This window comes from Marmota flaviventris, chromosome 2, assembly GCF_047511675.1.
Source record: "Marmota flaviventris isolate mMarFla1 chromosome 2, mMarFla1.hap1, whole genome shotgun sequence".
NCBI lineage: Eukaryota > Metazoa > Chordata > Mammalia > Rodentia > Sciuridae > Marmota > Marmota flaviventris.
Window position 1 is genome coordinate 3,727,322 of NC_092499.1, and position 13,354 is coordinate 3,740,675.

At 42.9% G+C, this 13,354-nt stretch overlaps 1 protein-coding gene across 2 annotated transcripts in view; it reads right to left on the reverse strand.

Annotated features, from left to right (window-relative positions):
- The window catches only part of Rcor1 (REST corepressor 1), a 132,875-nt gene extending 119,521 nt beyond the window's left edge, over positions 1-13,354 (reverse strand). The window contains exons 1-2 of one of the 2 annotated variants that reach the window (XM_027946662.3): positions 12,826-13,354; positions 12,686-12,745 (exon numbers count right to left, since the gene is read on the reverse strand). In XM_027946662.3, coding sequence (XP_027802463.3) covers positions 12,686-12,745; positions 12,826-13,111 — 346 coding nt within the window. In that variant the 5' untranslated portion in view covers positions 13,112-13,354. The remainder of the gene's footprint in view (positions 1-12,685; positions 12,746-12,825) is intronic. The other variant, XM_071607509.1, reaches the window with a different exon arrangement.

Here is a 13,354-nt window from a genome sequence, read left to right on the forward strand (position 1 = left end):
AGTAGGGCACACTTATAATCCCAGCAACTCAGCCTCCTGAGTCAACAGGATCACAAGTTCAAAGCCAGCAACTTGGCAAGGACCTAAGAAATTTAGGAAGACCCCATTCCAAAAAAAAAAAAAAGCTGGAGCTGAGGCTTGGAGGTTAAGCACCCCTGGGTTCAATCCCCAATACCGGCCCCTCAAAAAAAAATGTGTAACTTTTCTTCTTTGGTGGTGCTAGGAATGAAACCCAGGGCATCATGCATGCCAAGGAAGTGCTCTACTGCTGAACTACATCCCCAGCCCACATATAACATTTCATTCCCCAAAATACAACTAATAACCTGCCACTAACTGGAAGCTTTATCAATAACACAGTTGATTAACATACAGATTGTATATTATATTTATTATATGTGGTTAAAAATACTTGAGAATTGCCAGAAATCATTTTTTCACTGCAACAGGCAATTTACTGGAGACAAATTGCTCATATGAAAATTATCAGCTCACACACAGTTTAACACTTGAGCTTGCTGCATTAGCAACAGGAATGGCACTATGTAAGTCTGTATTTGTGTGCCTAAGTTTTAATCAATTTCAACTTTTTGTAATGTTTATACATCATATTTTATGGTAGTAAATGTAAAACAGACAATATCCACATATATTATATACATACATGGCATACTTCTTTCTTTTTTTTTTTAATATATTTCTAGACTACAAAGTTTGTGTGAGATTTTTCAAATTGTCATGAATCTCAAAAAAATAAATCCACAAAAGTAGATCCTTGCACTTCAAATCCACATTGCAAGGGTCAGCTATATATTCAAGTCTCTGAAAATTAGTACAAAATTATCTAGTAACATCAACAAATTTACACATTTGTTTTTTTGTGTGTGTAGAAGGAGGAGAAAGGAATGTGTCTGGTTTTTGGTGGGAGGAGGAAGATACTATGCAAAGGAAGGAAATTAGCTATAAAACAACACTAGCCACAGCTACATTTGCTATACAGTTGAAATCAAGAATTTCTTAAAATACTCAGATATTTTATCATTTCACACCTTATTCAAGACAAGGTTCTTTTTTTTTTCGGGGGGGGGGGGTTACTAAGGATTGAACTTAGGGGTACTCGATCACTGACACATCCCCAGCCCTATTTCGTATTTCATATTTAAAGACAGGGTCTCACTGAGTTGCTTGGCGCCTCACCATTGCTGAAGCTAGCTTTGAACTCATGATCCTCCTGACTCAGCCTCCAGAGCTGCTGGGATTATAGGCGTGCACCACCACATCCAGCCAACACAAGGTTCTTAAATTCACTCTACAGTCCAGGTTCAAATGTAATCCTGTATAAAAACACATAAGGAGAGGGACCCGGGGAGAGAGCTGATAGCTGCAGGCTCTACATAAGCTGAAGGGTAGCATGGCATGTAAGGCTGTATCTGGTAGGTAACCCTAAGTCACAGAATCCCAAGAAATAATTCCTTTCAAAATAACTCCAACTTGGGACAGGCACAGTGGCTCACATCTGTAATCCCCGCAGCTTGGGAGGCTGAGGCTGAGGATCAGGAATTCAAAGACAGCCTCAGCAAAAGCGAGGCATTAAGCAACTCAAAGAGACCCTGTCTCTAAATAAAATACAAAATAGGGCTGGGGATGTGGCTCTGTGGTCAAGTGCCTTTGAGTTCAATCCCTGGTACCCCTTCCCACACACACACACACACACACACACAAAACTCCCACTTGGCTGCAATGTGATTCAGTGGTAGAGCGCTTGCCTAGCACGTGCAAGGCCCTGGGCTCAATCCACAGCACCACCAAAACCACCTTCCACTGAAGGTAGAAGACACACTCTGTTAAGTGCTGAAGATACCTACTTCAACACACACACACGCACCTCACTTGAATCACCTCACTTCAATCTGCCCCAGCCAACCTAGCTGGCTACCTCCCATTTCATCTGTGTTTTCACTATCAGGAAGAGGAATATAGACATGAAACTGGCTCTGGCACCCTAAACATAAAACTCTGTAACATTTGAGGCTGTGGGGAAACAGCACATCAATTGATCCAATACAGTTTGCTCTTAAGCATTTTTCCTTAAAGAAGATTTCTGGCTATCTCTTCCTGAAATATACAAGATTGAAGTCTAATTGTAACTTACAGTTAATGGTACTATGTTGATGTTTTTCCTTTCTTAGTGATATATAAAATAATAATGCATTCTCCAACTGATAGATGATCTCAGACTTGAGTAAATAATGTATTGAGCAAATTATTAGATTGGATCAAAACACTAAGTCACTAAGAGCCTCAGTTCCCTCATAAGGAAAGTGAAGATACTAATTTCATCTCATATGGCTGCTGTGGTGGTTAAAGGACTTAAAGTGTTCAGAACAGCTTGGCACAGAGTATGCACCGCACTGAAAGGTCATTCTTTTGAGGGTTTTCTGTAACAAGCAGCACCTCCCCATCCACACGTTCACTCATTTCCTTCTATCAGTGGCTAAATCCATAACACAGCTGAATTTAGTTGTAGCTCACAATATTTTAATCTTTTGTAAGAAAATAACTGACCTTTAGAGTATTCAGAGTCATAACTATAATCTCTAAAATGCTATTATAATTACATGCTACCCAGGAACTAAACCAGAACTTTTCTAGTCATTTGGCAATGTAATTTGGGCCAAATCATTAACAGTTAGCAAACCAAAATGAACTGAATAACATTAGCTTTGAAACAACACCAAAAAAAGGTATCAATTCTCAGTGACATCGATCTTAGAATCAAGGGACCTGGTGACAAATATTACAATAGCTATGTGCCAAAACCAGCCTTGGAGGACAATCTCAAGGGCAGGATATAATTTTATTCCTTCCTAATCAAATAAACTTAATCTTTCTCACAATACTAAAGAGGAATGAAAAACTACATATATGCCAAACATGGTGGTGCACACCTGTAATCCCAGCTACTTGGGAGGCTGAGACAGGAGGATTACAAGTTCAAGGCCAGCCTCAGCAACTCAGCAAAGCCCTAAGCAACTTAGCAAGACCCTTTCTCAAAATAAAAAGTGGGCTGGAGATGTGGCTCAAGCGGTAGCGTGCTCGCCTGGCATGCGTGCGGCCCGGGTTCGATCCTCAGCACCACATACAAACAAAGATGTTGTGTCTGCCGAAAACTAAAAAAATAAATAAATATTTAAAAAAATTCTCTCTCTTTAAAAAAAATAAAAATAAAGCAAATGAATATGAACAAGGAACCATTTACATAAAAACTAATAAAAATAAGAAAATATTTGGGGCTGGGACTGTGGCTCAGTGGTAGAGCACTTGCCTAGCATGTGTGAGGCACTAGGTTCGAGCCTTAGCACCACATAAAGATAAATAAAGGTATTGTCCATCTACAACTAAATAATAAAAGATATTTAAAAAGAAAGTATTTTCTTTATCACATATGCATATACTGAAGTACAAAAACACATGAGAGTTCTCACAAGCCTCAGTGTGCCCTCCGCTTCTGTTCCAAAGCAAGTTTTACGGCAGCCCCAGTTGCCCAGCACCTTTGGGTCTGCTGAGGCATCCATACCAAGGGGAGACTCTCCCAGGTGCTACCAGCCAACAAAAGGACATAGCAGATGTCCCACAGCTCTAACCTCTCCGCTGGGGTTGCAAGTGCACTGTCACCTGAGGCTCCTTTGCCCAGTTATAGCCACCCTTCCCTCTTCATGGTGTCCCACTGCATCCTCTACTAGCTCTGACCACCGAAAGCTCCTTCCTTTCCTCTTTATCCTTCACAAGCCCTTATCCCAATGAATCATTCCATCTAATTTCGTCTTGGCATCTGCTTTCCTGAAGATGCAAAGGATCGTAGAAATAATATAAATCAACTTCAAATTAATGAAAAGAGGCGGTGCAATTACAGCCTAATGATGAGAGTGTTGACCACAGTGAAGGTAACTATTCTATTTGAAGTTTTTTTCTTAAAAACCATGTCTGTATAATTCTATCCTACTTTATGGTGATTTGCAAAAAGGCATATTCAAATTATGCACAATAATTATCTTACCATTTTCAAATTTAAAAGCTTAACCCTTGGGCTGGGTCTGTAGCTTAGTGGTGACGTGTTTGCTTAGCATGCGTAAAGCCCTGGATTACATACCCCGTACAGGGGAATTGTTAAAAGTTTAATTATTTATTTAGTTTCTGAAATTATGAACATTATTACCATCACCGCATATTATTTTTGCACCTAATGACAAGGTTCTAAAACAATAAGTGTGAAGTTTCACCTCAGATGGCCCCAAATAGTCTACCTTGATGTATTTTTTTTTTTTTTTTTTTTTTTTTTTTTTGTACTGAGGAATGAACACAGTGGTGGTCTACCACTGTGCTACATCCCCAGCCCTTTTTATTTTTTTATTTTGAAACAGGAACTCACTAAGTTGCTGAGGCTGGCCTGGAACTTATGATCCCCCTGCCTCAGCCTCCTGAGTCACTGGATTACAAGCATGCACCACTGTGCCCAGCTAAAATATTTTTTCTCTGAAATATTTTCACAAAACACTTTTTTGCCACCTTAAATCAACACTACACTCCATTTTTAAATTTTTTAAAATATTTTTAGTTGTAGATGGACACAATACCTTTATTTATTTTTGTGTGGGTGCTAAGAATTGAACCCAATGCCCTCACAAGTGCTAGCCAAGTGCTCTACCACTGCGCTAGACTCCATTTTTAGAAGTCAACAACAGAAACCACAAATTTCAAGCAGACATTAAATATATATTAAATCTCCAGAACATGAAACAGAACAAACTAGACCCTCCTCCATACCACTTCTGGAGTCACAAACATTTCTTAAAACTGCCTTTTTGCTGCAGGAGTTCACTGGGGCAGCATCTGGTCCTCAACTCCTTCTTATCCAGTCTTCCACTAACAGTAGCCAACTTGCCCTCTCCCAGAAAGTGATCAGGTTTTCTGCTTTTAAAACAAATACCAACAACACACACTCCTTACACCAAGTTCAGTTTCCCATAGGGCAAGAGGACAAGTGGAAGCCTCACTTCTTTCTTATTTTTACAAACCACATGGAACCTCTGAAGAATTGCTCAGAAAAAGGGAGGACTACACACAGTCTAAGTAAAAGAGGGAAAATATATAAAACACAATAAACTAGGAAGGATTACAGTCATGTGGACAGGACTTTTATGTTTCTCTCCAAAAATTCAGATTTTTTTCAACTAAATTGCCCCCACAGAATTTTATAACATCAAAGAAAACATCTTCCCAAGAGTAATCCTAAATTTCTTCAGTACAAATGACCTTTAACATTGCTCTGAAAACAATTGCCAGGGTCAGCCTCAACCAGCTAAACTTGGAGTCACTGTCACCAACTATGAAGGGAGTACTATAGTAAGAGAATACCACCTCAAAAGCATTAACTCTCAAAGACAAGAATTTGGAGTTTAGAGCAAAAACCTCCTAACTCAGAAGAACCTAGTCACTGGGTACTTCCTCCAGCCCTGGGCTAGATCCAAGGTTTCTTAAAAACTTGACCTGAACAGGGATGAGAGGTGGGAGGGAAAGGGAGAGAGAAGGAAAATTGCATGGTAATGGAAGGAGACCCTCAGGGTTATACAGTGGAGGAGGTAGAGAGAGAGGAGGGGAGGGGAAGGGAGAGGTGGGGAGGGGGGAGGGTGGAGGATGGGAAAGGTAGTGGAGCACAACAGACACTAGTATGGCAATTTGTAAATCAATGGATGTGTAACTGATGTGATTCTGCAATCTGTGTATGGGGTGAAGGTGGGAGTTCATAACCCACTTGAATCAAAGTGTGGAATATGATATGTCAAGAAATTTGTAATGTTTTGAACAACCCACAATAAAAAATTAAAAAAATAAAGTTAATACTGGCAAAAAAAAAAACTTGACCTGAACAAATTCACCTATTCTCTCTGGACCTCAACGTTTTCTTCTACTATACCAAAGTGTTGGAGTACTCTCTCTTCCAAGAAAGCACATTTATTTAAATTGTTGCAGGTACATGTAACTTTAAAGCAACCAATGGCTTCCTTACAATCCAGTCCTATGGAAGCAGTGAGGCCAAAAATGCAGGGACCACTACTTGGCAACCTATGTTACATAAATAATAATCAGAATAAGGACAGCAGAAAATGTTTGCTTAGCACTCACTGCATGTCCGGCATGATGCTAAGCATTTTACATATACTATATAAGTAATTTCCTTTTCTTGAGAACAAAGTTCTACTCCCCGTATTTATAGATGAAAGCAAAAATGAAGTTGCTAGCCTAGAGTCAACAGAGGGTGGTAATGGCACAGCCTAGATCTGAACCCAGATTTAACTCTCAAAGTCCAACCTCCATCAGTCTGCTCTATATTGCTTCTAAAAGAAATACAATACTTATAAGAGGTTATTCTAGCCTGGCACAGTGGCACACACCTGTAATCCCAGTGACTCAGGAGGCCGAGATAGGAGGATTGAAAGTTTGAGGCTGCCTCAGCCTGTCTCGGGGCTGGGGATGTGGCTCAAGCGGTGGCGCGCTCGCCTGGCATGCGTGCGGCCTCGGTTCGATCCTCAGCACCACATACAAACAAGGATGTTGTGTCCGCCGAAAACTAACAAATAAATATAAAAAAAAGAACCTGTCTCATAATAAAAAAATTAAAAGGGCTGGGGATGTGGCTCAGTGGTTAACCATCTCTGGGTTCAATCTCCAGTACCCAAAAAAAAAAAAAAAATGCTTTTCTGTAACTAACATTACCATAGATCACTCATGATAAAAAGAATCCTTGATACATGATTGGGGAAACTGAGGACCAAGGAGACAAATTAGACAGCTATACCTTCTTAGTTGCAGTTCAGGGTCCCACCCTACCACACCCACTAAGCCAAGTGAATCATTCACAGGATTCTTTGCTACCTGCCTCTCATTTGGGCAAACACTACCTGAAAGTATGTTTAAATCACAATGCATTTACCACAACCCATGAATTTTAGAGTTTATATTTATAGTTATATTTATAAATGTAAAATTATATTTATAACTTTAGGTTCTATTTTCACAAACAGGCACAGTGGTGCATGCCTGTAATCCCAGTAATGTAGGGGGACTGAAAGTTTGAGGCCAGACTCAACAACTTAGCAAGGTCCCTAGCATATTAGGGAGACCCTGTCTCAAAATAAAAAAAATAAAACAGGCTGGAGATGTGAGTCAGTGGTTAAGCACCCCTGAGTTTAATCCCTGGTACCAAATAAAAAAATAAAATAATATTTTCACAATGAACGAAAGCACAGAAAATAATGTGTTTGAAAAGCAGCACAGGATCACCAGTGAAAGCCAATGAAAGGCAGGCCAAGTATCCTATTCAGTAAAATCTTCTGTCCACATGGTTAAGCACCCCTGAGTTTAATCCTTGGTACCAAATAAAATAAATAAATAAAATAAACTTTTCATAATGAACGAAACCATAGAAAATAATGTGTCTGAAAAACAGCACAGGGGGCTGGGGTTGTGGCTCAGCAGTAAAGCGCTCACCTAGCACATGTGGGGCCCTGGGTTCGATCCTCAGTACCACATAAAATAAAAAAATTTAAAAATTTGGGGCTGGGATTGTGGCTCAGTGGTAGAGTGCTCGCCTAGCACATGTGAGGTGCTGGGTTCGATCCTCAGTACCACATAAAAAAATAAACAAATAAAAAGGTATTGTGCTCAACTATAACTAAAATAAAAAAAATTTAATTTAAAAATTTAAAAAAAAAAGCACAAGATCACCAGTGAAAGCAAATGAAAGGCACATCAAGCATCCTATTCAGTAAAATCTTCTGTCCACATGAAAAGTATAACATATCTTACTACTACAAGTCAACTTCAAAGTGACAGTTAAGCTCCAGTGACACCACAAATTTTCAAATCTGATTACATATATTGGACTGAACGTTCAAACTACAGGTTGCTTTTCTGAAGGACCAGTTTCTAAAAAATTATTACCATTAACAATCTCATCTTCTGGACTGGGAGTGTAACTCAATGACAAAGCACATCCCTAGCATGCGCAAACCCTGGGTTTGATGAGGGGTTGGGGGATTCCTCTTCTGTAAGTTGTAATTTTAGCACAAGTGAACTGTGATACTGAAAACCAACTCAGGATAAAGTTGACATAACACAAGCTTCAGAAAACAAAGAACTGGAGCCAACCCTAACCTCCTATCACCGTGCTCCTTTGGCTAGAAGTCAACAAAGAGGAAGAGCCACAAAGAAATGACCAAAAAGATACACGGACCAGACTTTACACTGAAGCTGCATGCTCCCAGGAAGACACAGGAGCATTCATAGTTTTGTATAGAAAAACTCATTTCAAGATAAGTGACCCTTCACGAGTTCAGGAAAGAACTGGAGGTGGGATCCCTAAGTTCCCCACTCACTGTTCTGTGCCTGCTGGACTCTACAGAAACCAACCACCACTGGACATCCTCCAGGACATAGTGTGGAAAGTCTGGGTACCACACATGGACACAAAGCCCAAATTAAAGGTGGAGGGGCTGCACTCTGGCTTTTTTTTAATGTTAAATGATAAAAACTTTTTCTCTACAGATCTCAATCCTCTGTCTTGGACTATATAAACTGAATCAGCGTTTTAGCACTACCATGCTATTTTGCTATCTGCAAGGCATAACAGAATTAACTCTTCCTTGGACTTTATAGAGACTATCAGGCAATCTTAACTCCAACCAGTCACAGAACAGGGTCAAGCTGTGATCTGCAAAAAATAAAACCTGACCAAAAAAATAAATAAATAAAGTCAACTTTTTCCACCCACACACCTTTACTATATATACTTTAAAAGAAAAAAAAAAGCCATGTTTTAATTTTATTTTACAGTAGCACATGCCTGTAATTCCAGCTACACTGGAGCCTGAGGCAAGAGGATCACAAGTTTGAGGTCAGCCCAGCAACTTAAAAACCCTGTCTCAAAAAAAAAAGGTTTGGGATTGGGATGTAGCTTAGTGCAGCTGGGGCAGGGGGGCTCCTTTGATGAGTTTGATGAGTTTCGTGTCTGTCTGTTCAAATTCTTGTATAATGATACTACTACTAATAATAATTTTTTAAAACACAAAGGTGCACCCAAAACTCAGGCAAAAAAAAGCCAGGTTTCATAGCACGTGCACATAATATCAGCAGAAGTATGAAAAGCTCTAAGCCAGCTTGAGCAACTTAGCGCAACTCTGTCTCAAAATAAAATTTTTAAAAGGCTGGGGATACAGCTTAGTGGTAGAGCATCACTGGGTTCAATCCCCAGCACTACAAGAAAGGAAAACACCAACCCCTTGGGAAGTGATTGTAGTTTAGTTCAGTGGCAAAGTGTGTGCTTATAATGTCCAAGGACCTGGGTTCAACTCCCAGCACTCAAAAAAACAAGCCCACTCCAGAAGGTAGAAAGAAAAAGTTGTCACAACTACACCCTCATTCCCATGTTATTCTAACTTCTTTTACTCCTGTGAAGAACATCAAATGCCCGTAATCCCAATGACTTGGGAGAGTTAAGGCAAGAGAATAAAAAGTTCAGGCCAGAGGCTGGGGTTGTGGCTCAGTGGTAGAGTCCTTGCCTAGCGTGCATGAGGCACTGGGTTCACTGCCCAGCACCACATTAAAAAAAAAAAAAAGTTCAGGCCAGCCTGGCAACTTAGCAAGACCCCTTCTCAAAATAAAATGGGCTGGGGATGTAGCTCTGTGGCAGAGCCCCCCTGGATTCCATCTCTAGTGCCACACACACAAAAAAAAATTAAAATTAAAAAGGAGTATAGCTCAATTCTAAAGACCTAAAAGAAAAATATTCCATAAAACAAACATGTTGTACAATTTATATTCCAAAATAAAAATCTCAATCTCAGCGGCTCAGGAGGCTGAGAGTTCAAAGCCAGCCTCAGCAATGGTAAGGCACTAAGCAACTCAGCGAGACCCTGTCTCTAAATAAAAATACAAAACAGGGCTGGAGATGTGGCTCAGTGGTTGAGTGCCCGAGTTCAATCCATGGTACCAGGAAAAAAAAAAAAAAAGTCAGTTGGTTTCCCCCTTAGATTTCAAGTTAAATAAAAACCACATGAAAAATCACTAGAAAATAGGAAAGCCTCACAATTTTCAGCCACATTCAGGAATGTTTCTCATTGCTCAGACTGACAAAATAGGGCCTGAAATAATTTCATACTGGCTGGATTTCTTTCAGATTAAAACAGAAAATGTACAAATGTTAATATCAAGACTTAATCAAGGGGCTGGGGATGTGGCTCAAGAGGTAGCGCGCTCCCCTGGCAAGGGTGCGGCCCGGGTTCAATCCTCAGCACCACATACAAAGATATTGTCTCTGCCGAAAACTGAAATGTAAATAAAACATTAAAAAAAAAAAAGAATCAATCAATTGGCAGTACAATGATGCATCAAAACACTGACAATGTTTTACTTTCCAGAATCCAAGGCTCCAGCAAATTTATGCTTTACTTCTCCCATCAAGTAGTCCAAGGATTTCAATCCCCAGTACCACCAGAGAAGAAAGAGAGGAATCAAAAGACAGTTCAAAATACTATCCTATAACATATGCTGTTTCAAAGATACAGCTCCAAAGCCATTAGACTCATTATTAACAACGCAGGAGCTAAACATTAGTATTTAGATGAAAGAATGTCAGAAATCTAAGTACTGGCTGAGGATGTTAAGTAACTCAGTGGTGGAGCCCCTTGCCTAGCATGCCTGACACTCTGGGTTCAATCCCCAACACTGAAACCAAAAAACAAAAATGTGACTATCAAATATGCCCTTTTCCTCAATCACACTCAACATACTTAAATAAATCTTCCAAAATTAAAGCATTGAAACTGACCAACTTAATCAAAGATTTGCTCAACTTGACTCTTAAAAATAACACCTGGAGGGCTGGGGATGTGGCTCAAGCGTTAGTGCGCTTGCCTGGCATGCAAGTGGCGCTGGGTTCGATCCTCAGCACCACATACAAATAAAGATGTTGTGTCCGCCCAAAACTAAAAAAATAAATAAATAAATATTTAAAAAAAAAATAACACCTGGAGAGGGCTAGGGTTGTGGCTCAGAGGTACAGCGCTTCCCTAGCGTGCCTGAGGCACTAGGATCATTCCTCAGCATTACATAAAATAAAATAAAGCTATTGTGTCCACCTATAACTAAAAAATAAATTAAAAATATTTTTAAAAAACAACACCTGGAGAAAATTTAGTGACAAGCTTTTCTGTTCTGAATATTACCACAGATAAGACTTGACCTACAAAATGAAGATGGGGTCAACTGTAAGCAAAAAATGGAATGCTTCCCCTGGTGGCCAACCCTAGAATGGAGGAGCTTTGCACAGAAGAGAAAAAGCCTGGCCGCCTGGTTCTATCCTGTCACTCACAAATGAGAAGTGTCTACCAAAAAAGGAAGATCTTGGGGGAGGGGAAACTACAAGAGGGGCTTAAAAGGAATACAAATCTGGAAGTCAGGCTACATTAAATATAAAAGAGTAAGTCATCAGACCATAGAACGCAAATTTGGGAAAAGCCGTTTATTTCCAGAGTGCCCCAGCTCAGCAGGGGATCCTTCTGCATTTTCACTTCTAAGCACACCCAGTGTTTACTACCTTAATCACAGCTTAAGAGCAATCGCCTTTTTTGAGGACTAGATCCTTGCAATTTTCCGCAGTCCTGTTTCCAAGGAAAAGCATTTATTTCTTCAAACAAACTAGTGGTCTAACCTACTTAGAGAACCTCCAGTTCTAAAGCCCTCCAACCAGGAAGAGGACTGCTCACTCCAGCTTTACAAGAGTCTTTTGAATTTTACTTCTGAAACAAAACCCACGTCCTTTCAAACATTTTCTATACCAACAACCTTTAAAGACAGTCTCATACAGAGACGGGGGAGAATCTCATGTATTAAAATCTGAAGAATTCCTTTGTCTGATTTGACTATTTTTTTTTGGTACCACTTTAAATTTGCTTCCACCCAGGGCAGCAAGGGAAGTAAATGCTCCATTCTGGGGTGCAGGGATTTCTGGTAGGTGGAAACCATTGGTTAGCTAAAGCTCCTGATGGTTCTATTTTTTCGCAACCTCTTCCTCTCCCCCCTACTAACCCACCAAAAAAAAAAAAAAAAAAAAAAAAAGGAAATGTATATGCATTTACAAATAAGTCTTAAAAACCAAACTGCCACACGCGAGCCTCTCTTGTCCAGGCAAACGCCCTCTGGAAAGCACACTAGTTTTATGAGCTGGTTTTGGGGGTTCCACTCCTTCTCAGGATGGGAGAGGGGTCCAGAGGCAGCGAGGACACAGGCCCGCAGGGCACAGCCGGGCGAGGCTTCCCAGGAGGGGTCTCGTGGGAAGCTCAGTCCGGGCGCTCAGCACGCCAACTCTCCCGCACGCCACCCGGCCCGGCGGGTCGCAGCTCACCTGGGCGCGGGCATCCCGCTCCTGCTGCCAGGTGCGACCGCGGCCAGGGCCAGGGGTGAGGGGGCGCGGGGCGGGCCGGGCCTCCCGCCGGCCCGCAATCCGCGCCGTGCGTGCGCGCGGCCCCCGTCGCGCCCCGCGTGCCCCCGCGGACCGCAGGGCCAACACGCACAAAAAGAAAGTTGTCGCCGGGATCCCGCCGCTCGCGGCCGGCCGCGCGCTACTCACCGGGGTCGAAGTCGGGCACGGCCGCCTGGTACTGGGGTCCGACCCGCATGCCGCCGCCACCTGCGGGAACAGACACGGCGGTCAACGCGGGCGCGGGCGCGGGCCGTGCGGGGCCGGGCGCGGGGGCGGCTGCCACCTACCGTGCTCCTCGTCGCTGGACGAGCCCGAGCTGCCTTCCTCCCAGGAGTTGCTGCCGCTGTTGCCATTGGGCGCCGCCGCCGCCAAACTTTTATTCTGGCCATTATTGGGGGCGGCGGCGGCCGAGGCGGCGGCGGCCGAGGCGGAGGCGGCGGCGGCCGAGGCGGCGGCGGCTGCTGCGGCCGAGGCGGAGGCGGCCGAGGCGGCGGCCGAGGCGGAGGCGGCCGCGGTGTTCCTGCCCCTGCGCTTCCCTGAGACCTCGGGGCCCTTCTCCACCATGGCCGGCATCAGCGGGGCCCGGGGCCGGGCGACGGCGGCGAGGACCCCGGCTCGCGGGGAGCGGGCGCTGGCCGGGCAGGGGGCGCGGGTGGGCGCAGGGCCGGGCGGGCTGGCGGGCGCGCGGGAGCCCAGCGGCGCGCGCTGGGGCCGGGGGAGGCCCAGACGGGCGGAGCGCCGAGCCGCCTTAAGCCCCCAGCGCCGAACCGAGCGCAACTTTGGCTCTCATCACCGCCCGCACTTCGCTGGCTCTAA